Source organism: Crocodylus siamensis, chromosome 2 (genome assembly GCF_052110815.1).
Source record: "Crocodylus siamensis isolate JL-2025a chromosome 2, ASM5211081v1, whole genome shotgun sequence".
NCBI classification, from domain to species: Eukaryota; Metazoa; Chordata; order Crocodylia; family Crocodylidae; genus Crocodylus; species Crocodylus siamensis.
Window position 1 is genome coordinate 173,683,578 of NC_143396.1, and position 24,259 is coordinate 173,707,836.

The window sequence follows — 24,259 nt, forward strand, 5'->3', positions numbered from 1 at the left end:
TCAGTTTCCTTTCTCAAAGCATCAAATCTATTTTCAGCTGCTGAAAATATCTATCTCTAGATCAGGGGTGGCCAAGGTGCAACCCACAGGCCCATCCTGCCCCCAGAGCTGTCATCCAGCCTGTATGACTCTGTATTGGTCCAGCAATTTAGTGATGTGGCAGTTAATTAATGCTGCCACCACTTGTCCTGCTGCCAAATTTCAGGACCCATGGGCAGCCCTGCAGGCTGGATCCAAAACACAAAGCCACTACCTGGCTTGAAGAACTGGAAATTTGGGGTGGAAGGGAGTGTTGGCTGCCACAGCTCTAGGACCTGCAGCAATAAATACTGCCACCTTCAATTTGGCCTTGCGGGGCCAAATGGTGCAACTCTGGATCCTACAGACTGACCCATGGAGCCAGGTGGATTGAACACCTTTGCTCTAAATGGATCTTAAATGCTGGGGACTGCAAGTGGGGAAGAAATGGTGAGAGAACCCTGATCATACCCAGTTGACTCCCACTTCCAGCATCCAACACTCCACCATTGTGTGACACGGGTGCCACAGTAAATGGCAGTTCTTACATTCTTAAACAGCTCTGAGGGTCATACTGCCATTACGAATGTGGCTGTTTATAATCATTTTGTCTTTAACAGGTTCTGTGAGTTATCACATACTTTAGAACTAAATTTATCTTCATTATAATTGATTTACTGCAGGAAACTGTTGACATAAATGTTGAATCCTGAAAATTAATCAAGTTAATTTGAAAAGTTTGAGCAGCCAGTTCTGCCACTTCACTTACTCCTATGCTGCTGTCAGTTTCTCCTCATACTTGATCTCTGCTTGCTTTGTGTTTCACTTGACTTAATGCTGCAATGTGAGAGCCATTGCTATAATTTGGGGGTTTTTTCAGTTCAGGTTACTAGCACTGTATTTTCCTTTAACTCTTTTTTTTTTAGACTGAGAACAAGTGTAAGCTACTTAGGATTGCTGCTGCTAAACATCAGCATTTGTATCGCTTTGCCATGACGGGTGCTGGTGTTGATCGCCATCTCTTCTGCCTTTACATTGTGTCCAAATATCTTGGTGTTGATTCTCCTTTCCTTAAGGAAGTAAGTAACTTTTAGTCATAATTATCAACTAAGCAAAAGATCAGTTATCAGTAATCAAGTTTTTCTGGTATAAGCTGTGTATGTTGTTTAGAATTCTGTAATTGTCCTAAGGAAAAAGGTGAAGCTTTGTACTGGATTGTCATCTGACAATGGTGTGTATTTAGGTTTTTGTCTGCTTTTAGCAACTAGCTACATTTACTGGGTAATCTTGCATAAAACATTTTTGTAACGGAGTAGATCTTAGTGGCGATTCAAAAGAGAGATGGCATGTTACTCGTGTAAGATAAAGGGTTGTATCACTCTCTTACACATATGGGTCTGCATGTATATGCAGTTATAACATTTTTCTGTTAACGTTTTTGATTTATCCCAGTGGCCAAAGGTACGTTTATTGTATTGCTGAATGAAACTAGCCAGTCTGATATGGTAGTTTATATGTGTAAATTCTAGACTTTCAAAAATGATTTAGCATTGAACTTGATTTTAAATATCTTAGGTGATTTAAAATATTTTTCTGCCTTCTTCAAAATTAAAGTAACTCTTGTGAGTATTCAACATCAGGTTCATTGAGGTCATGTCATCCAAAATGAGATGATAAAGAAAACAACTTTTTTTGCAGTTTTCTTTAATCTTTTCTTAGACTGATGTGCTGTAATTAGAGAGATCAGTGATTCTCAACCTTTTTAGATGCAAGGTACCCCTCCATAACTTTTCTGAGTTTCAAAAAATAATTTCACTCACTTTGCTACAGAAAATAGAGCAATTTGTCTGTTGCAAAAAACTCAGACTACAAGTCAAAATGTTTTGGTACAGTATGAATGATTCCTGTCTGAAATCTCTGGGTTTATCTTGTGAATCATGTGTAGGTGTTTGCACATCTAGCACTGCTAGTGTTTCACAGTACTTATAAAAGGATCTCATGTCACCCTGATTGAGAATCACTGGATACACAGAGCCCTGACATTGCTGTAAGAACGCATTACTTTTTAGTATCTTGTAGGAAATCACGGGCCTGATCCAAAACCCATTAGTTAGTAGGAACCATTCTGTTTAGTTGAGTGGGCTTTGGATCTAGTCCCTGTCCTTATTTCAATAAGTGTCCTCCAAGCATACTATAAAACAGATTTGGGTTTTTTTTGTTTGTTTGTTTGTTTTAATATATGGGCTTACTGTCAAGTACTCAAATGTTGCTATTTTTAATTGCTTTTCCTGATATATAAGCCATTTACTTTTAATCTGTTCATTTAATTGGAAATGATGTATTGCTTTACTGAGTAGTGTCTTGTAAATTGTGTTACTTGCAGCAGTTACATATATCACTCAAGATGCCCAGACATACATGTTCAATCATATATCCTTCATGTCTTTTAAAGGTTTTATCAGAGCCTTGGAGATTGTCAACAAGTCAAACACCGCACCAGCACATAGATCTGGAGAAGAACCCTGAATGCGTGTGCAGTGGTGGAGGCTTTGGACCTGTACGTTTCGAAGTGTTTCTTTTTTTTTCTTTTTTTGGGGTGGGGGGGGGGAGTGTTTTTTAACGTCTTAAATGAGGGCTTAATTTGAATACTTTATCTTAAAAGTCTCAGCTCCATAATCCATGAAGGTTCTTGGAGGATTCTGAAAGCAGGCATATTCATGTTTTCCTAATATACATTGAAATCTGTTTGAGGGAGTCTGTCTTGGTTTTGTTTTTTCTTACCTCACTAGGAGAATGAGTAGGTCCTAAGACAGAATATGTTCACCAGTTAGCAAGCATTAACCATGCCAGTGAGACCTGTGGCTCACTTCATCTCTTACTTACTTACAGGATTTGTGTATGTTGTGACACATTTTCCACTCTTTGCTAAACAAGCAGAGAGGACGTAGAATGGATTTAGATGAAGGCTCAAGCTCCCTATAGCTATAAGGTAGGCCTGTGCGAAGTGGCTAGTATTCGCTTCAGATTCAGATTTGGCTGATTCAGGGGACCGCGATTCGATTCAGTGATTTGAATCAGTATGCCAAATCTGACTTGGAGATTCAGCTCTCGCTGAATCGGCCAAATCTTCGAATCACACAGGCCCATCCCTCACCTGCTCTCCCAGCCCTGGCAATGGCTGCCCTGCCCACCCCAGCTCCCGGCACTTTGGAAAAAAAAAGCCCTGACTTACCACGTGCTGCCGGGCAGGGAATGATCCCCGCTGCCCCACGCTGCATGGGGAGCTCTGCACGAGCTCCACGATTCCTCTCTCTGCCCTGTGGACCCCCCCGTCCCCTACTTACCAGCTCCAAGTCCAGCTCCAGCTCCCTGCTGCAGTGGGTGGGGACCGCCTGAATCACTGAAGCTCTCCAAATCTTTTCCGAATCTATTCGGAGAGCTTTGAATAGATTCAGACCTTTTTATTGGTCCCCTGGTTCAATTTGGATTTGGAGATTCGGCTGGCGAATTGGCCCGAATCTCCTCTGAATTGAAACAGCACCCAAAGCTTTGCAAAGCCCTACTATAAGGTTTTTTTGTTTGTTTGCTTTTGCCAGACCCTTCAGTCAAAGATGGGGATGACACACTAAATGTTTCTGTGGCACAATTCTACTTGGTTATCTAACAAGCTTCAAAATAGTTTTGATTTGCATTCTTGGTATAACTTTTAGTTTTTTTCAGTGGCTTGGAATAAGTTTAAATTGAAATGCCAGTAAAATTAAGGAAATGCTGCTGCTGTGGTGGTGTAATAGTATGCTTCTGACTAGAAATGGGTAACCTACATTTTTTTCCCCCTAAATGTGATGTTTACTTACCCACCAACGTGCTCACAAAGTGTTTCCATCTCTAGCATCTTGGTTGTGGGGTAATGTGATTTGGGAAATAGTTTATGAACCACAGGGTACATTTACATGTGCAATTAATGTGACACGATAAGCTCCAGAGCACTTTAAGCTAGAGTGAACTGCTCCTAGGTGCAGCATCTACACGTATACCTGAGACAGCAGCAATTTGAGCTGAGGCAGAGCAGGCTCCCAGCTGGCTGGGCTGAGTGCAGTTTTCACCCCCAGTCACTGTCTACACATGCATTTCAGCATAGTAAAGTACTCCACTGTAAGATAGTACTGTCCTACAGCGGAGTTAGTTAACTGTGCCCTAACACTTGCACACGTTCAGACAGTGACACTTTACTGTGGAGCTAATTAGTCAACTCTGCAGTAGAGCACCTGTGTAGATGCACCCATTGTATCCAAATTATGTAGCCAGTAATTAGTATTTGAAAAAATCATGCAAGTCAATACAGAAATTTCTTTATCATGGATATTTCAGTCTCTTGCCTTCACTTTTGCTTTTACCCATGTTTTATTGTCTGCTTTGTTTTATTCTATCTTCCTTTTTCTTTTAAAATTTTCTTCACTTCAGATATGTTCCCTTTCCTTCCTGTTGTAATATCACATGTACCCCTCTAAAAACAGAACACTCCCATTGTTATAGGTAGCACAAGGACTCTTTATTTCCTGGCTTTGTATCACGCCTTCTCACCATTTCAATATTCTGCAGAGCATGAAGAGAATCAAACTGCTTAGTAACAATTGAAGAAAGCTTTATATGTGCAGGCAATATGAAAGTATAACAAAGTGGACAGCAGGACCGTCCAAAGGGATACCATAAGGCAGTGCTTCCCAAACTTTTCTTTAGCATGACCCCATTTATGACCCTATTTCCTCAGCATGGCCCCTTACTCGCTACCCCCCAGATGGCCCTCACTGGTCCCCCAGCACCTCACAAGCCCCACCTGCCACCCATGGGAGGCTGTGGCTGGAGCAGAGCATGGAGCCTGGCTCTCCCGCAGGTGGCATAGCCAAAGCGAAACCCATGGTGTGGGGAGCATGTGGACTGCCCACTGTGGACTTGGGGCTCCCTGCCCTGCTGCCCTTGCCCTCAGGGCCCCCCTGGATCCAGTACAGGAGAGTGAGGGAGCTTGATGCAGCTACCGGGAGCCCCACGCCAGCTGCACCACCATGGAGAGGCAAACCCTGCTGACTTGGCAGCAGCAGAGGTGGTGGTGCAGAGTTGTGTCCTCTGCTGCTGCCAGGTAGGCAAGAGGTGCCTTACCAAGGCAGCATGGCTGGTGTGGGGCTCCTGGCAGTGGCAGCAAGTCTGCCTGCCCTGCTCAGCTGCAGAAGCCCTAGGGAATGGGGAGCTGTGAGCCTGCAGCAGGCAGCCCACATTTGCTGCCACTCCATGCACAAATCTGGGGGACACGTGACTTATGCCTCCCTCCCCAGGAGTTCACACAGCAGCAGGAAGCCAGCCCCTTCACCACCCTCCAGACAAGCTGCCCATGGCTCCATGCTGCTTCCCCAGCTGGGTCTACAGTCCTGTCCTGGCTCGGCCTAGGTGGGCAGCAGCCTAGCTGGGCAACACCTCCCACCCCAGTCCTGCCCCCCTCGCTCCCTCTGTCACAAGGGGCCTCTATCTGCCCCCCACCCCACATAGGCTTACCTGGAGGGAGCTGCAGGAGCCCTCTGCCTAATTGCCCTCCTGCTCCCCGCAGACCCTTATAGGCAAGAATTTTGCCAGCCTGCAAGGGGAACCCACTGTTTCCCACTTCTTTCTCCTTTAAAAGAGAAAATCTGTGACTGTATTTGTGACAGTGCTGGATTTAGGCTTCAGCTACTTAAGCTACACTTTAGGGCCTCACAATATGAGAGGCCTCTAAATAAGAAAAAAAAATGAACATTTTCATTGTAATATGACAAAAAAATATATATATATGGCTTCACAGTTATTCGTACTAGTCAATTGCCTGCCAAGAATAATGGGAGGGGGAAGCAGGTGGGGACGGAGCCCCATTCCCCCCTTCCCCCATCCAAGCCCACTCCCCCCTTCCTTCCTGCTGCTTGAGGTCCAGGCCCACTCCTGGGGAGAAGCGAGCCTGGACCCAATGCGGGGGAGGACGGGGTCCAAGGGTGGGTAGAAGCCGGGCCATGGAGGCAGGGGGGTGGGGGGAGGAGAGCGCAGGAGGCCCGGGCCAACTTGATGGCGGTGATGGGTGGATAGGAGGAACAGGCTTGGGGCCAACACAGGAGGAGAGGAGTGGGCCTGGGCCTGAGGCGGGGAGGAGGCCTGCTGCTCCCTCTCCACCGCTGAAGCGGACCGGCTTCTCCCTCTGCTCGGACTCGCTCCTCCTTCCCCCTCCCCTGCCCCCCTTCGTTGGGCCCAGGCCAAGTCCTTTCCTCCCCCCACAGCTGTCACCATGGCCTACCTGCTTCTCCCCCCACGACCACCGCAGCAGCCTGTATCAGCCCTGCAGGTGGTGACAACAGAAGGGGGGAGGGGCGGGCCGAGGTCAGTGCCAGCAGCATCCAGGCCCCGCGCCACCACCACCACCGTCACCTCTAAGGAGCAAAGGAGGGTGAGGCCAGCTCTGGTGGCCTTAACCCCTCCCCCCCCTCCATCATTGCCAACTTCCAGAGCAGGATGGAGGGGCGAGGCGGGGTGCAGGGCAGAAGGAGGGAGTTCTGTCCACTCCCTTGCCACTGCTTCCAAGGAGCAGGATGGGTTGGGGCAAGGGCAAGTTCAGCTGTGCTGGCCTCTCCCCCTCTGCTCTGTCTCCTGTATCCCAGCCATCATGGCAGTGCTCCACTGTGCCACCTCCTGTCTGAACACTTCTTCGCACTCTGATAGGCTGTTTGTCAGCCAATCAGAGCATGAGTAAACCATTATGGACAGACAGACAGATTAAAGCTTTTATAATATTAGAGTTGCATTTATAAATTTGTGCAGAAATAACAATAATTCATCTTAAAATTTCATGAAAATCCATTTTTATGGATTTTGTGGATTATTTTTATTGTATGGCGCCTCTTAAACTGAACATAGTTTAGGGCCTCAGCATGTCATAATCCAGCACTGATTTGTGATCCTGTTTTTTTATTGTTGCAACTCCAAGGTTGGGAACCACTGCCATAAGCTCTCTTTGGAGTTGCATTTTGATATTTTGATGGTCATATGCTGGTAATTCTGAAGCCAAATCAAAGAACTGCTTAGATCTAGTTGTGCAGGTGTATTAATTAAGCAATGTACGTTAAAGGAATAATCCCAGAATTGGGAGGAAAAGCCTTCTGGAGATCCTGTCCAAGCCCCATCACTGGGCTGGGTTGTTTAAAAACAAGTTTTCATCAACAGGGAGCAGTATATATTTCAACATTTACATTAAACAAATAGCATTCATGAATTAGACATGTAGGGAACTAATTTACTGTTTCACTTAATTTTTATATAAAGGGCCAAACTTTTATATACATATTTGGGAGTCCAAACCTTAGAGAGTGCTTGTGAAGCATACAGAGTTAGAAAGTTGTTCACAGGAATTATATACGTTTTCTTTTATCAGTGCTAAAGTAGTAAAAGGGTTGGGTGATATATTTAGAATCTGTTGATTGTTTGCAGTTTGGATAGTTGAACAGTGCTGTTTCACAAAAATTCAGTAATTCTTTGATCTAACTCATAGTTAAGATTATATTTAATTTTTTTTTTTTACTTTATAGAAAACTTGAGTTATTTTTTAAAAATACAGAAATGAGTTGCACAATTATATTCAAATATGGCAAAGAAACCTGTTAAATCCTTTCTCACAGGTTGCTGATGATGGCTATGGTGTATCTTACATTATTGTGGGGGAAAAATTAATCAATTTCCATGTGTCCAGCAAATTCTCTTGTCCTGAGACGGTAAGTACTATATAAAGTTAGAATTATATCGACTCTTTCAATATCACCTAATAATTGCATTTTGGGAATCATTTGTAATATTATTTTTGAGTCCTGTTTTTAAAGATATAAAACCTGTACCTGTCACTATTTTTTTTTTCTTGGCTTGCATCTCTTTCTGTATCACAGAAACTACACTGTACAAGTTCATCTAGACTTTCTCACAAAGTGAAAAAACACGCTCTGCTATTTTAGTCACGTATTTAGTGTTCTTACACTCACATAGGATGACCCATATCCATCCAGTACCTACCAGACCATGCTTTCCCAGTTCTTAATAAATAACATCTTTGTTCAGGTTTTTCACTAGCTGGAGACAAAGTCAAATGTAAACTTCCCAATTTTTTTTTTAAGTTGTCTAGTCTGAAATACAACATATAGTTTGTAGAAATAGTGATTTTATGACTTAACTCTATGCTGTATGTCTTGGAGCACTCAGGGGCAGCTGCTTGATTAGAATCAGATTTGGTGTATTAAAATATCCATTAGCTTCTAGGGATTGCTCTATGTAAGCTTTATTCTATTCTTATTGTTACGCTAGCCAATTGCCTGTCAAGAATGATGAGGGGGGCTGGGATGGAGTGCCACCACCTAACGCCCCATCCTGCCATTGTTCTGCCTCTTGCAGCACTGGCCTCAGCTCCCCCACCCTCTGTCCAGTCCTCAGCACGGATCCGGAATCATAGCGTAACCCCCCCCACGCTTGGAGCACTTGGATTGGCTGTTTCTATCAACTAATCAGAGTGCAAATAAAGTGTTACGGACAGACAGACAGACAGACTTAGGTTTTTATAATATTAGAATTCTGTGCTTCTGTAAACCTGCTGAATTTTGGCTAAGTGGCAAAGCTGTTGTTGTCTTCCTCTAACATTTTTGGTTTGACTTTAAATTGCCTGTGAGATTAATGTTTCCTGTGCTACTATCACTGATCCATCAACAAAGATTAAAAAATAAAAGATTTCATCCTTGCATAACTCAAACTACTTGCATTTATTGGATCTAGGATACCTTGGATTCCTGTTTTACTACTGCATGACTCAACAGTGAAGTCAAAGTTCCATTCAAAGAAGGAAGACATTTTATCAGTGACCTTGACTTCATTGATACTACTACTATTATTACTACATGCTGTGTTGAGTTCTTTACCTGTATAACCCTATATTTAATCTTAACTCCCTCCTTTCATTATTGATTTTTTTTTTTACTTGGAAAAAAGGAAAATGGGTTCAGAGCTTATTGTTAACAGCTAGTTCCTTATCATTTAAGTATTCTGTATAGTTTTTATAATTCTTCATGCCAGGAAATATGAGGTCTTGACATAGGAATACCTTCTGTGTTTATGCTTCAACATTTATCCCAAGGCCTCTATATCTTTCTCCAACATTTTTGTGTTCTTGGAAAACCAGTTATCAAAAAGTTGTCTTTTTTACATGACAGCTTTTGAGGTATGTTTAAATTTAAACATATAATGAACATGAATAGTGTTTCACTTTGAAATTAAACTCAGCTTTGTGTACAGGGAGTTAATGGATAATGGAGGAGGGTTATTCTGTCAGCAGTAGGATAATCTTTTTCTACTGATTTTTAAAGTTTTTATTCTGTTCCACATTCTGCTGCTTACTTCATTTCAAGATTTTCTTAATTACAAAATGAAGGGAAGGAGATGGTCAAAGAAATGTCTATTCAACATGATTTTGCATTACAGCTTTTTCTATATTCTTTTATTTTTTTAGGATTCTCATCGTTTTGGGGAGAACATCAGACAAGCAATGATTGACACTGCATCTTTATTTGGCTTTGGTAAAAACTCTACCAAGTGATCGTCTTATATCAATGCAGTCAGTCTCTTGCTGTTGGGGTGAGAACTCTTCTGATCAGTGAATGGAAATCAAAGCACACGCTAAGCAACAGATGAGGGGCAATTGAGTCACAGTTCTCTGAACAAGGATTCCTCATCTTGGGCGTAATTCAAATGCCCCATCATTTTGCAGCTCAGAAGAGTTTTCTTTCCACGAAGCATGACTTTTGATATTCTATGTGTTTCTAGGAATACAGCAAGGCAACAGTATGTGAAAGCATATGTACTCTAACTACTCTAGACTTATCTAAGTTTTGTGTACATTTGATTATTTTTACTTTAAAATCTGAGTCTACTTATATTCCATAAATGAAATGATAAAATGTATTAAGTTAACCTCAAAATGGCAGTAAAGAGTTAATATGTACTGGTAACAGAATATTGATTAAAGTGTATCTGTTGCTTCTATCAATGACCAGAAGGGGCATTCACTTTCATTTACCTTTAAATATAAATGTAACCCTGACTTAACTTGAATGTAATGTTCTAGCTGAAAAAATATCTGTGCTTTTTTTTAAATACTTATGTGTTACAGTGGGTGATAAAATGCTTGCATTATCTAAGATGGCAGGTGTCATCTACTTTTTCTCCATGTTTTATAAGCATGTAGTTTTGCCACAGCTTTAATTGTACCGCCATATGAAAGGGCCTGCATTTTTGTTTAAGCCAGTGCCTTACAAATCAAAGGCCCTACATCCAGGAAAACCCTTACACTGTGAGGTTGTTGTTTGCATTATTTCTATAAAGTTTCTATGATAGAATAGGTGAATAGGATTGGACATAAGCTCTTAAATAATTTATTTTGATGCAACGTACGGTAAAAGTGAGCATGTTTCTATATAGGGCAATCTGGCTCTTTTATACAATGAAAGTATTAGCTCCTCTTTTGTACAATGAAAGAACAGCCCATGGTGAGAACAGAACTCAGTTCTTTTCAGAACTACTACATTTCTTAGAAAACACCATTTTTCCTGTGGGTTATCAAATAGCACCTAAGACAGCTGCTGCATTTTGTGCACAGTTTCTCTTAGGTTTCACAGATTGTAATCATTAGTAACAAGTAAACTTGCTGGAAAATCTACAGCAGCAGACTGACTGAAGTTGAAAACTGCAGCTTGTTTCCTCTTATACCATCACTATAATTCCCTTCATCTACATGGGGAAAAGGTTAGGAGTTCACACGATAGAAATAATAGTCCCAGAAAAGAAAAATGTTAGTCTGCCTGGGCAGGTCATTGATCAAGTTAAAAAAGAGCCTGCCTGAGGAAAGCAATAGGAGGGAGAGAACTTGCATAGTTTCTCAATCTTAAAAAGACTGAGAGCATTTTCTGAGTAATACTTCTAGTTTTTACATTCTCTCTCAAAGATTTTCATCCTGAATGATATGCAAATTTAACTCCTACATTTAAAAAAGAGGCCTTGATGAGGGTCAGAATTGAGTAGTTATGTAAATATTGTAATGCAAGAACCCCACAGAAATGGGCCAAAGACTTTTTATTTGGTCAAGGACAAAAAGATTATGACATGAGCCTTACTGCAACTGTGGCATCTAATGAAACAGCTGCAGCAATTTCATGGTGAATTGTCCTTTTATAGCTGCAGAGATCATGCACTATTTATATTGACCACTGACCAATCTGTTAAATTAACATAAACATGTTAGCTTGTAGTATAATTTTTTTTATTAAGAACACATTTAGGTTGACTCTCAGGTTTTAAATGTTTCAAATGTAATTGTAGTTAGTGCAGTTATCAATGCAATTTTACATTCTTTAAGAGAATGTACATGATTGGCACAGGAAGAATTGGTTTTTATTGTACATGTTGAAAAGGGTGATAAAAGAGTGTTATGTATTTTTATTTGGAGCAGATCCTAATTTCTAAACAGATCTTGCTTGCATTTCATTTATGTTAGAATGTTAACTGCATGTAAATAAAATATACTTCTTTGGATGTAAATCTTAGAAATACACAGTGAATGTAAGCTATCATTAATAAAGCAATTAATTTAAATTGTCATATTCTCCATATTGTGTATATACTATAAAACCACTCATTTCTGTTTTCTTAAATGCCATAGGAATATGACTAGTAATTGCTATTTTTAATTATTTTTCCAGTAGGTTGTATATAATATTAGAGTCACTCTTGAGTTAAAATATATTTCAGGAAAAAATGTACTGGTTACTAATACATTTAGTCACTGTTCTAAAGCAGTAAAATAAGAGGAGAGAAGGACGGGAGAAAAACTAATGTTGAATGGGCATTAGAATTTGGATGGAACGATAGTAATAAACTATTGCATGGCAGTAAGGAATTGGCTGGTTCCCTCAACTCCAGTTTTCTAAGGGTAAATTTTTGTGTGTGAGATTAGAAATGGTTTAAAGGTATTTGGATGTTAATGTTTACTATGGTTAACTACTAATGCTTTTTCAGCCTTAACTGCTTTAAGATTTTTTTGTAGAGAATATAAATTTAAGTACTTAAACTTTAGCCCTACACATTTTCAAATTTACCAACCTAATCTATCCTTTTTACTGTATTTTGTTTTCCTATATAAACATTACTTATTTAAATAAGTAAATCGTGTTCATTTACTCCACGTGTAATACTGCCTTTTCATTGTCAGTTATTTACATCTGACTCTGATTTCTTTAATTGTATCTATATATTTGTGTTCTCCCTTTTTTCGGTGACTTAGAAATAAAAACTAAGGTTTTTGCAATTACCACTGCTACAACCACCACATCTTTTTATACCTGTCTACATCTTATTCCCCATTCCTATGTTCTGGAACCCATTTATTGTACATTAGTTCATCCAGTTAGAGCATTTATTGAAAACCTAATAAGCAGACAGCATTCTCATCAGATTCAGACTGGTGATGGAAAAATATTTACCTCTTTTACAGTGATTTATCTACTGAAATATAGCAAATTAGCAGGTATTTAGATGATGAAATATGGGAGCAACTTGTCTCTGTGATATTGTTTTACATTGCCAATATAACCCTGTCAAAGTCTGTCTGTATATCATATATTTTGTAGCATGATATGGCTCAGGACATTCCCAGCGTTTCCTTTATTGTAATACACACCAAACTTAAAAGTTGTACTTGAGATCTTACATATTCTCCATCTCTGGAAGATAGCGCTCTGATTGTATAATCTGGAATTTAATGTAAAGGAATTCCTCAATAAAGATTGAATTGTTGGCTGGTGCATAGTGTTCTGCAGGTCCCTGTGTTGCTTTGGCTGGCATGGGTCAGGTGCATTTTGTACCCTACTTAGCATGCTCAGTCCCAGGTGGCTGAGTCAAGGTCTTGCTAAACTTATCCAGCTGATCAGAAATAATGAGCTCCTTGGGGGGAATTCTGGAATGAAAGGTTTGAGGTTGTTATAAGAAACCTTCAAGATGGAAGGCAAGTGTGCTTCTTATGACTTCTAGTGGAGGAGACCTTCAGAACATAAAACCTTATGTACGTAATTTGAACCAAACAATAATGAACCAAATGATAAGGGAAACCAAATTAAATGGTACTCTTCCCTCAAGATAAATTGAATCATTTGCCAGTTTGTGACACATTCATGTACAAAAGTTCTTCTAATGCTCAGAACAAAGAAAAGACAGGTGCATTAAATTTAGGCAACTGGTTTGTAGAAGTTAAGCTCTCTACACAATGCATGAGGAGTGCTGAATGACTTGGAATGGGCTCCAACGTCGTAGAGGATTGAACAGGGAGCTGACCAGAGTCCAAGAATGTGTGAGAACAAAGTTAAATTCTGTCCTCTGCCTAAGGATTCATATCTATAATCCCCTGTAAGACTGCCCTAATAATTGCTCACCCCTATTATAACCTAGTTATTTCAGCTGGTGGGCTACTTAATGAATTTGTGGGAGCTGGTGAGGACCACACATGCACACAATCTTTCAGAAGATACCATTTTAACAAATAACATAAAAAAAAATATGTTAGAAATCAACATCTACTGTAACATCTTTTAATTTTATTTTTTAAATATTTTTTGCCAATGATTTATGTTTTTTGGAATACTGTATATAGAGGTGATTGAGTAATAGCTCAAAATGGAGTCTTACTCTTGTATATTGTGGGGAGGGGAGGATATGGATGGGTGGATGTGCATATGTGTGTGAGGAGAGGACAGCTGCTTGCCCATTAGTTCCCAGGAGCTGGCTGGGGTGGGGGCAGGGAGCATGTGCAACAGAGCTTGCTCAGGCAGTGCAGTGAAGTTGCAGGTATGGTCCACCCCACCCTTCATCTGGCCCACAGTGCTCTGCATGGGGCTGAGCCCTACTCATTTCTGCCTGGGGCAGCCTGTCCTGCACTTGCCAGTGGCACTGCCTTGGCCCTGGGCAGTGTGTGCAGCTTCCTGGAAGAGCTGCCTTCCACCTACTTGGCCACCCCCAGGTGGCTGCTCATAGTGCCAGGCAGGTGGAGTGGGTGGATGGCAGCCAGGATGTAGAGCTGGAGCCCTGCATGCTGGGGCAGGAGTTGCCCGGCTGTAGTTTCCCTCCCACCTGACTGAGCATGTGGTGCTCGGTATGTGCCCATGCTACCTGCTGTCCAGAGTGGCATGGCAGGGGCAGGAGCCAAGGAGTATTGACAGCTGCAGCAGCAGTGGGGTCCACACTGGCTAGGGCCAGGGTGGTGTCATCAACGGGCACAGGGTGGGTGCAGGCTGTCCCGGGCAGAAGCGCACAGGACTCAGCCCTATGCAGAGCACCACAAGGGCAGCCAGGGGGCAGATGCAATCAATTGATGGGCTGCATGGGCCATATTTTGCCCACCCCAGGGTTATAAGCTATTCTGATTTAGGAATGCTCTCCAACCTTTCTTGTTTGCTGTTGTTCCACTATTTAGCAAAGAATTAAAGATTTACTGGACCAGAGAGGACATCCTGAGTCCGTACCCTAGCAAGGCTTTTGGCTGAAGTAGAGAAGTGTGGTGGGGCCTTTGTTCTGTTCTCTGCTCACAGGACTTCTTCTATTTTTTGTTACGCAGTCATTAGGTGAAAAAAATATTTTGAAAGCCGGGGGCTAGAATGTAGAGCTTTTCATCACTCACCTTGGAGGGTAATCATAGGTTTTGCTTACTGGTGCTTTTGGCCTAGTGAAGGGGTGGCCAACCTGCAGCACATGCCACAAGTGGCACAGACAGCCTCTGTGTGGCGTAAGCAGACCTGGCAAGGGATAGGCAGCACAATAGCATATAAGGGAGCAGAAAGCAGAGCAGCAGATCACACTGGAAGGGAATTGGAGTGATACTTGGTAGGGGTGGGGATAACTTGTGGCGTGCCTGCCAGGGATGTCATGTCAAGTAAGTTTGTGAACTCTCGCTTTTTCTGGCAAGCTGCAAAGGTTTACCAATAACCAAGCTGTTTTGTATGTTTTACAACCTTTGTGATGTGTGAGGGATAATAACTGTTCAGACTGTGCTATGGGGACCAGCTCTTCCTCCTTTCCAGACACTCCTGCTCCCTGCCTGCCCCTTATATCCCCATGCTGCACCACCCAACAGCCCCCTAACTCTCCCTTCCCCCTTAATGCACCCCTGCCTCCTGTAGCCCCCACCTTGCTGCCACCCCTCAGCTTCACCCCCGCCAGCCCTGCCACCCTTGTCCAGGGGTGCAACCCCACCACTGCCTCTCCTTTGCCCCAGCCACTGCCTGATGCCCTCCTCCCTGTCCTGCCTGATGCACAGCTCTGACAGACAAGTGATAGCCAGGACAGGGAGTGGCAGCAGTACATTGATCCCACCGGAAGGAAAGGGAACCACAGAGCCTCCCTGGGCTACAAAGCCCTGGCATAGCCCCCTGCTCAGGCACCAGATGGTGCTGCCCCTGTCTCTGTCTCAGCACCACTTGCATCCCACCTTCAGCTCAAGGGAAAACAGGTCTTCAAGTAAGTGGTACATGTGGTTTCTGGGCTTTTTATAAATGGCTTTTTAAAATAGATTTTACACGCCGCATTTTTAAAAGCCTCTTTTTGTTTTTTCATGGGCCATCCATGCATTTCTGGCAGCCCTGACACCTGCCCAGGAAGTCGGCCCCCGCTAGCCTGGGGAAACTTTCAGCAAGAAGGACGGAGACGACCAGAACAGCCCGGTGTTTCCATACACTCCTGCGGGAGGAGGAAGAGGGGCCTGAACTCCCTCGGGCAGAGGAAACAAGTGAGTGCCCACCTCGTTGGGGAGCGAGTGTCCCAGGAGGCGGGAGAGGGTAATGCTCTGGCTGTGCTGTGAACTAGCAGCCGCCCTCCCAGCACAGCTCCCCCGCACGTGCCTGCTCAGCCAGCCCCAACTCTCCGCACCGCACCCCAGCAGCGCTGAAGGCTGGGGCGGGCTGAGCTCCTCCCACCCCGCACGTTAACTGTCTCCCAGTTCTGCCCCAGCGCGGGACGCAGCTGCCGAGCGGCCGGGTCAGAAACTTCGCGCCCTGCCTGCTACTGCGCATGCGCCTGCTCTGGAGGCGGGGCGGGGGGGCGCAGGTGAGCCGTTACTTCCGGGCGTGCCCCGCCCCCCGCTGCCTGGCAACGGCCGCCCCGCCCCCAACGCGAAATGGGGAGGGACTGCTAGATAGTCCCCTTGGCCCCGTCCTCGCTCGGCTTCGCCCTTGCGACCTGGTCGTCTCCATCCTTCTCACCCCAGGCTGGTGTCTAGGGAGTAATGCTCCCAGCCTAGCGCAGGGATGTTGGTGCAGCCCTGTGGCAGGGTAGCAGTGGGCTGTGCTGATGCCTTGGGTCTGCTTTGCATAGGGTAGTTGGACCCTGGGGTGAAACCCAGCGCCGAACCTGAAATTCCCTCACGGGTCAGCCTCTGGGTTGGTTTGCGGCCCAGAGCAAACATGGCAAAAGTGGCTTTCGGGTGACTCCAGCAGCTCATCTTGTTTTCTAGATCCAAGTCTCCAAGAAAGCTGATCTGGAACAGGCAGGTGTCTCCTGAAGAGGCCCAACAAGCAAGCCAAGAGGCTGCTGGTGGCCATGGAAAATCAGAGCCTGCTCAGTGGCATCTCCAGGCTGGAAGAGGGGGTGGGCATGGAGATGTTTAGTCAGCACGGGCTGTTTGGCTCTGAACTCTTCAACGTAGAAAATGAAGCAATGAATGCACCTCCTGAAGGCAGGTTTCATTCTGGACAAGACACTCGCTTATGCGCTGTGGCTGTGGAGGAAACTTTGCTGGATCACTTCAAGTATCCTGTCAACATTGAAAGTAACAATGCAGTTCTGGAAGTCGAAATGGAGCCTGTCGGTGAGGAGGACCACAATAATGAAACCCTTGGAAAACAGCAGATGCTACAGGAATTAAATCTTTCTGAAGAAGTCAAACATTTATATCCACCTCATCCGCAGTTGCAACCATACAATGTCCATTTTCTGTCTTCCTTGGCTATGCAACATAAAAATACAAATGTCGTGTCGCTGAGCGCCTGCTCTCCAGAAGGAACAGTGAATCAAAATGTCAGATTGATACCAGTAAGATTGAGCAAAGCGGAGATTTTTTATTCACCCGTGGGGTTTTTTGCAGATCTAAATAAGTGAGAATAAGCACAGTTCCACGTTGTAAAGGGAGCATATGGTGCAATAAAGTTATTACTGCATGAATTCTGTATTAGATATAGTCTAGTATTAATTAGGTACAACAATGAGTTGTAAATGGCTTTGCATTTGATTTATAGCACTTTTTTTCTCCCCCTTTTTGTCCTTGTTAGATCAGAGCATATGTTTGAGAAGATGCCCCAGTAAAGACTTCCTGTTCTAGAAATACAGCCCCTTTATATAATAACTATGTATATTAATCATCCATTTTTTGTGATTGTTCTGATTCAGGAGTTGGCTTTCAGTAGGTGAACACTGGCATTTTTTAAATTAGATTCATTAGCAAGTTAAGAACTTAGTCTACAACAATAAATTGCGGCCCCCTCACCTTCCACCTGTGTTAATTCTTTAAGGAAAAAGCAGCCACCTACATATGTCTTCTATTCTTTGCAAAGTTTGATCAGCTTTGCCTGTTTTCTATTTTTAATACTACATTTTCTGTGCCAGATCAAGCACTACCTAAAAGCATTAGTAGAAGAAGTATCTTGGTTTTAGTGTTTTGTCTGAGCCCACCATTGGTTCTTACTATAGATATTTTATATTTAGAATTATTTCCAGTATTGCTTGTTTTATTTCTGTATCGCTGCAGAGCAGCACCTGAAAACATACCAGTGTTATACATGTGTGCTGTTCTGCTTCTGGCTGCCCCCCTAAGATTTTTTCCAGGGATTCAAGCTAGTAAGTAAGTAATGAGATGTAATGATCAAACATATCAGCTGCCATATTTTTCTAAGTGTTTCAGTGTATCTGTGGTGCTCTTTCCCTTTTAGCAGGGCATTAGAAGTTGATATGCCTGGATACCAGCTCTGGGGTTTCTAGCACACCAGAAGAGGTTTGTTCTTTACAACTTTCTTCAAATTATCTTCAGCTAGTCAAGGTAGCTAAGATCCTCCTTTCATGTAGTTATTTGATCCACAGTAGTTTACACTTTGCTCTTTTGCCCCTCCTCTACAAAATGTTGATTTGTTGCAGCTTCTAACTACTCTGGTGAAGGAAGATTGGGCCATTTAACATTCTTCCCTTCTTGAAGACCTTAAGCTGTTTCTGCATTAATTAGAACCAATTTGATTGACTTCAGTGGGTGTTTTTAATGTACCTGACCTTAAAAGACTAGTCATTTTTCCATTTAATCCTTTTTGATGGAGCTAAATAGATTGATAAATATTCTTTTCCTAGATTTTATCCTTTTTTTCTGTCTACTTCTGCAATTCAGCAACCACATGGTAGCTCTTACCAACCTGTTCTTCAAAATCTATAATCATTTTTTTCAGGTTAGATAATATTTAGGATCTTCTGTCTCCCTCCTGCTATTTTTAACGTGGCTGTATCTGGCCCTAATTTACAGTAGGATCTTGGTGGTTACTCCTTTAACTTCAGTGGGACATTTTAGTGAAAGGGGCTTACAGCCTGTGCAGAAGAAGGGCATAGGAGAGAAAATTCTATCCCAATGCAAAAGACATTGTTTGCAAAACTCTCAGCTCTTCCCCAGTACCAGTTCAGTCTAAGATACTTAAAATGTCATGATAATTATCTTCCCTGTCTTGGGTGACTTTCTGATTTCAGTATATAAATCCAACCAGAACATTTCTTCCGCTTATGAAAACTGGTTACATATCTGTACTGTGCCTGGGGATATCACCCCTAATAATCAAGGGCTCAATCCATTGCTCATTGAAGTCATCATAGAATAATATAAAGTTAGGGTTGGAAGGGACCTCAGGAGGTCATCTAGTCCAACCCCCTGCTCAGAGCAGGACCATCCCCAACTAGATCATCCCAGCCAAAGCTTTGTCTAGGTGGATTTTGAAAACCTCCAAGGGTGCACTCTGTGACATCCTCCAGGTTGTTGATGAAGACATTGAACAAAACTGGCCCCAGCATTCCACTTGGTGCCAGCTGCCAACTAGTCATGGAGCCATTATTTACTACCTTCTGATGCTCCAACCACCACGCAGTTCATTCATCCAGGCTTGATAGATCCAGCCCATACTTCCTTAGCTTGCCTGAGAGAATGTTGTGGGAGACCGTATCAAAAGCCTTGCTAAAATCAAGGTACACCACATCCACCAGTCTTGCCACATTTACAAAGCCAGTCATCTCATCATAGAAGGCAATCAGGTTGGTCAGGCATGACTTGCCCGTGGTGAATTCATGCTGACTATTCCTAATTAGCTTTTCTCCTCCAAGTGCTTACAAATTGATTCCTTGAGGATCTGCTCCATGATTGTTTCAGGGTGTGAGGGGAGGCTGACTAGTCTGTAGTTCCCTGGATCTTCCTTTTTCTCTTTCTTAAATATGGACACTATGTTTTCCCTTTTCCAATCATCTGGGACCTCTCATGATCACCATGTGTTTTCAAAGATGTTGGCCAGTGGCTCTGCAATCGTTTCTGCCAACTTCCTCAGCACCCTTGGGTGCATCCCATCTGGCCCAATAGACTTGTACATGTCCAGCTTTTCTAAGTAGTCCCTAACCTGTTCTTTCAGCATTGAGAGCTGCTCACCTCCTCCCCAAACTCTGCTTCCAGGTGCAGCAGGTTGAGGGCTGAACTTGCCTGTGAAGATGAAGGCAAAAAAGGCATTGAGCACTTCAGCCTTTTCTGCATCCTCTATCACAAGGTTGCCTCCCCCATTCAGTAAGGGACCAATACTTTTCCTGATCCTCCTTTTGCTACCAGCATACTTGTAGAAACCATTCTTGTCAATTGAAAGGATGCATTAGGCCTCTGGATAGTAAATATATGGTTAAGACATAAATATTGCTTTCTCCAGAAGCAGAAAAAATTCTCCACTCTTCCATATGAGGACTTCAGTCAGTGAGACTGCAAAAATGGGGAGGGGGTTTCCAACAGAGCTTTACTCACTTCTGCTACGGTCTCATCAAGCACTTGTATGTCATCTAGAATTTATCACTTGTTTGGAAAATATCAATTGATGTCATAAATTAATATTTTTCTTATAAAAGCCTAAACGAGTCAAGTTACTAAATTTAAAATATCATGTCTGTTACCAAATAGCTAATAGAATAATTGGGTAAAACACCCACTAATAATTCCCACATGACTAAAAAGAATACATCTCCCTTTCCATTATCATTAAGTCTGTATTTATTATGCCTCATTCATTACAATATTTAGGTATGTGTGTAATTTTAACCTTATGAATAGTTCTACTGAAGCAAGGGAATTGTTCATCTACTTAGTTATACAGCGCTCAAGTCCCTTCCTGAACTGGGGCTTGTGTTAGGAAAAGGAAGCTGATTTCAAAGACAGGTTAGGACAAAATTGTTTAGCATTCAATTTTCTAATCAGACTGAAATTGCAAAATAGGCTATGTTTTTTTCAAAATTTTAGTGATTTGTTTTAAGTTTGCAATTATAATTTAATTTAGTATAAAATTCAGATATCTTGGTGACCAAGAAAATAAAAGTAGTGTGTTCTGCTTTTTTCCCTGAGGTTTTTAGTCTCTACCAGTACTAAATAAACTGAAAGTTTTGTCCAGCTATGTCTAGAACATAAAAATACCATATGCCTCCTTCATTTTCAAGGTTATTGTTAATCAATTATTTGGATAGCTGAACTTAAACTTTGAATTGAATAGAATTGAATTGAATGATGATTTTTTAAAAATAAAAGATAGCTAATTTTGTAAAAAAACAAACAAAAAGATTCCAGAAATGGTAGAAAGAAAGAAATGAAAGATTTTTCTTTTATCTAGATATTCAGACCACTACTACATGCTGGTGAGAATAACTATATTTGTTACGATCAATTTAAAGAAATGCTCAATGGTTCTGTACAGTCACAAGGCCCGCAAACTTGCTCAGATGGTAAGTGTTCACAGACATCATTTACTCTGAATGTAATTTTTCATTCTGATTCCTCCCATCCATTGCTGATGGGATATTTGACTGAATCTATCTATGTGAAGCAGATTCTTTCTGGAAGTGATTTTACATAAATGTGCCTTACTGCTCGGATTTCTGCTTTATTATTTTTCTCTAACTGAATTTTCTTTAGCAGTCATATAAATATGATAGCAATGGAGACAGAAGTCTTCTGTTTGTCTGCACAATATTTAGAACAAGGGGGAGCAATGCGAGTTTCTTGAAAGTGTATGGTGAATATGCTATAGCCTTAATTTAGAAGGAGTTGTTCTAGCAAGAAAGCGATCAGTATCTGGCTTATTTTAGGGCTTAACCTCTCCTGACTTTTCCAGCAGTAGATATTGCTTGTAATTGGGGTTTTGGAATGTGAATAGTAATAATCATAAGCAACCATTGATCCTCTGGATCATGGTGTATGTGCAAGAGGTTTACAACCATCACATTAAGACTTTTGATGTGTATGTCTAGGCAAGAATGTGGAGGAGTGGAGGATGCCCAAAACCTGTCATCCCCCCTTTAGACCATTGAGAGAGAATCTAAAGACCAGACCAAGTCCAGATGTTCAGTACCTCAATGGTTGCAGATTCTGCTGGAGAGCAACAGATAAGAATTGCTGCTGACTGCCTAATGCCTCAGGCTACTGACAGAAGTGATTGTCATGCAGTTGGACCTCTGAAGTGGTCTCCAGCCATGCCCTGATAAGAACATGGCTGCAGAGTGCTTTAAAAGTGCCTGATCATGCCACAGTCTGAATTCTCACTACATGAGGGCTGAGATGAAGATGTTCCAAAGCAGAGTGCCTTCATTAACTTGTGTCAGATCATGTTGGGAGCAGAGCTGGGATGCTGTAGCCCAGACCCCTCCTCCCCTCCGGAGCTGTCTTCAGAATGGGAGGGGGAGAAGGGAGGGGAGGGAGTTCTGTCTGGGGTTTACCCAGCCTTTACTGGAGGGTGGGATGGGTGAATTGGAGCCTCCTTGGGGTGGGGCAGCTGCAGTCCACCCACCCAACCCTCTAGCGAAGGCTGGGCAAACCCCAGACTGAGCTCCCTCCCCTCCCTTCACCCCCTCCTATTCTGAAGATAGCATCAGAGCTGTAAGAAACAGGGGCGGGCTAGGGGAGAGTGACTATAGACATGCAGCCACTCCAAACTGGAGCTTGATCCTGCAATCTCCCAGACCCAACAGGGAATGTCTGTTGGGTCCAAAAGATCTCTGTAACTCATGGCACTTCTTGCAAAGTGCCATGAGTTACACATCTGTCAGTGGGGGCATGTTTCTGTCAGGGTGATGCCCCTTAGCCTTTCTCCAGCCAAGAAGTACCCACAAGGCAGTGGGGGCTAGGGTTTTGAGGCACCCTATATTCACCTTATTCTGGAGGTTGCAACATAGTGGTATTTTATAGGAGCTACTCTGCCACAAGTAGCCCCATCACATTGTGACCAGGCCTTCCAGTCCAGAGGTTCCCAGCCACTGGACTGTAGTCTGGTATTGAGCCACAAAGGGTTGGCTGCCGGGTCATGGCACGAGCTTTTGAAATTGAACCACTGCTCCCTGCCCACCCTCAGCTGTGGGCTCTCATCTGCCTGCCCTGGCTCAGACCCCCAGCTGTCCACCCAAGTGAGTGGCTTCTGTCGCTGGCAGTCAAATACAGGGTAAATCTGGGCACCAGGGCAGCCGTGGGAGGGAAGCAGCCGGCTCCATGTGCCCCATCATGCTCCTGCTGCCATGGCCATACCCAGCAAGGCGCTACCTGTGCAGCAGGTATGAGGGCTCGCGCCAGGCCAAGCAGGACGCTCCCAGGCCCGCCCACAGCTGGCAGTGGGTGGGATGTAGGCTGGGAAATGCCCAGGGCAGGAGGTGGGTAGGTGGCTCTGCTGCTTGCTTCTAGGGAAAGCAGTGGAGCCCCTTCTTCCCAGGCAGCCCCAGCTGGATCCTCCCGGGCCACTGCCTGTGCAGTCTCCTCCCCTGTAGGGTCCCCTGGTGCCCACAGCTGTGGTGCCCCAACTCAGCTGGAGCTGCGCCTTTATTTGCAGGGCAACTCCTCGCAATCCCCCCCTGCCACAACATAACACTTGCATTTAAATATGTAAATTAGATTGGGCATAGAAACAATCTGCCAACATTCTTTGAGTGAGTTTGCCAGTCCACAATGTAAAAAACACTGGGAACCACTGCTTCAGCTGGATGCAGTTTACAGTCATACCCAGGACTATAGTGTGTGAGAACAGGAAAGTAGTACATTGGAAACAATGCTGCAGTGACCAGCTCACTTAACCTAATCAACTAAACAGTTATTAAATGGTAATGTTTTTTAGTTGTTACTCATGAGGCCCAGGGCTGAAAGGTAAAAGGTGTGGCATGCCATCACCAATCCTCTGAAACGTTCTCCTACTGCTCTGATTTCTGGTTCTGTATTAAAGAAGATGTACTTTTTTCCTTTATAATATGGAAAAAATTGTAAGGATTTTCTTAACATTTCTAGTAGGTATCACTTTTTTCTGTCCCCACATATTTCTTTTTTTCTCTGAGATATCCATTAAGGAGCATAAGAGGATTGGTACATTATTTGGCAGAAGAATTATACTTGCTTACTAGTTATCTTGAAACATTAGATGGAGAGTTCAATTTGAGGATAGTTCTCAGCTCCTTTGAAAAGATACTAATCAGGATCAAGAAGAACATGAGGGGAGATTTTTATGCTCCATAAATCCAGTAATAACCCATTTGTTCACAGTCTGTATGTATGTGTATAGAAAAAGAGGGGAAAGATGGGAACAAAAGAGGCCTTCGCTTCTTACAGCCTTGCAAAGGCACCACTTACAGTAGTGCTCTGCATAGGGTTCCTTGCTTAATAACTACACTTCCTTGCTTGACCATTCCAAAAACAGCAAAGAGGGGGAGAGGATGTGTGGTTGGATACACAGACCTGGGCAGACACAGTGGGAGCATCTACACATGCTATTAATGCACCTGAATAAACACCGGCACAGTTTGTGCCAGAGTTTATTGGTCCCAGGCACAGCATTTACATGTTAGCTGGGGCTGCAGCCTCTTGAGCTGGGGCAGCACA

At 43.1% G+C, this 24,259-nt stretch overlaps 2 protein-coding genes across 3 annotated transcripts in view; both read left to right on the forward strand.

Annotated features, from left to right (window-relative positions):
- The window catches only part of CPT1A (carnitine palmitoyltransferase 1A), a 68,230-nt gene extending 55,319 nt beyond the window's left edge, over positions 1-12,911 (forward strand). For both annotated transcript variants that reach the window (XM_090032348.1, XM_090032349.1), the window contains exons 16-19: positions 945-1,097; positions 2,471-2,575; positions 7,701-7,793; positions 9,566-12,911. In XM_090032348.1, coding sequence (XP_089888474.1) covers positions 945-1,097; positions 2,471-2,575; positions 7,701-7,793; positions 9,566-9,652 — 438 coding nt within the window. In that variant the 3' untranslated portion in view covers positions 9,653-12,911. The remainder of the gene's footprint in view (positions 1-944; positions 1,098-2,470; positions 2,576-7,700; positions 7,794-9,565) is intronic.
- A 2,727-nt stretch (positions 12,912-15,638) lies between these two features.
- Positions 15,639-24,259, forward strand: part of TESMIN (testis expressed metallothionein like protein) — a 33,437-nt gene continuing 24,816 nt past the window's right edge. The window contains exons 1-3 of the mRNA XM_090032350.1: positions 15,639-15,880; positions 16,604-17,181; positions 21,021-21,132. Coding sequence (XP_089888476.1) covers positions 16,690-17,181; positions 21,021-21,132 — 604 coding nt within the window. The 5' untranslated portion in view covers positions 15,639-15,880; positions 16,604-16,689. The remainder of the gene's footprint in view (positions 15,881-16,603; positions 17,182-21,020; positions 21,133-24,259) is intronic.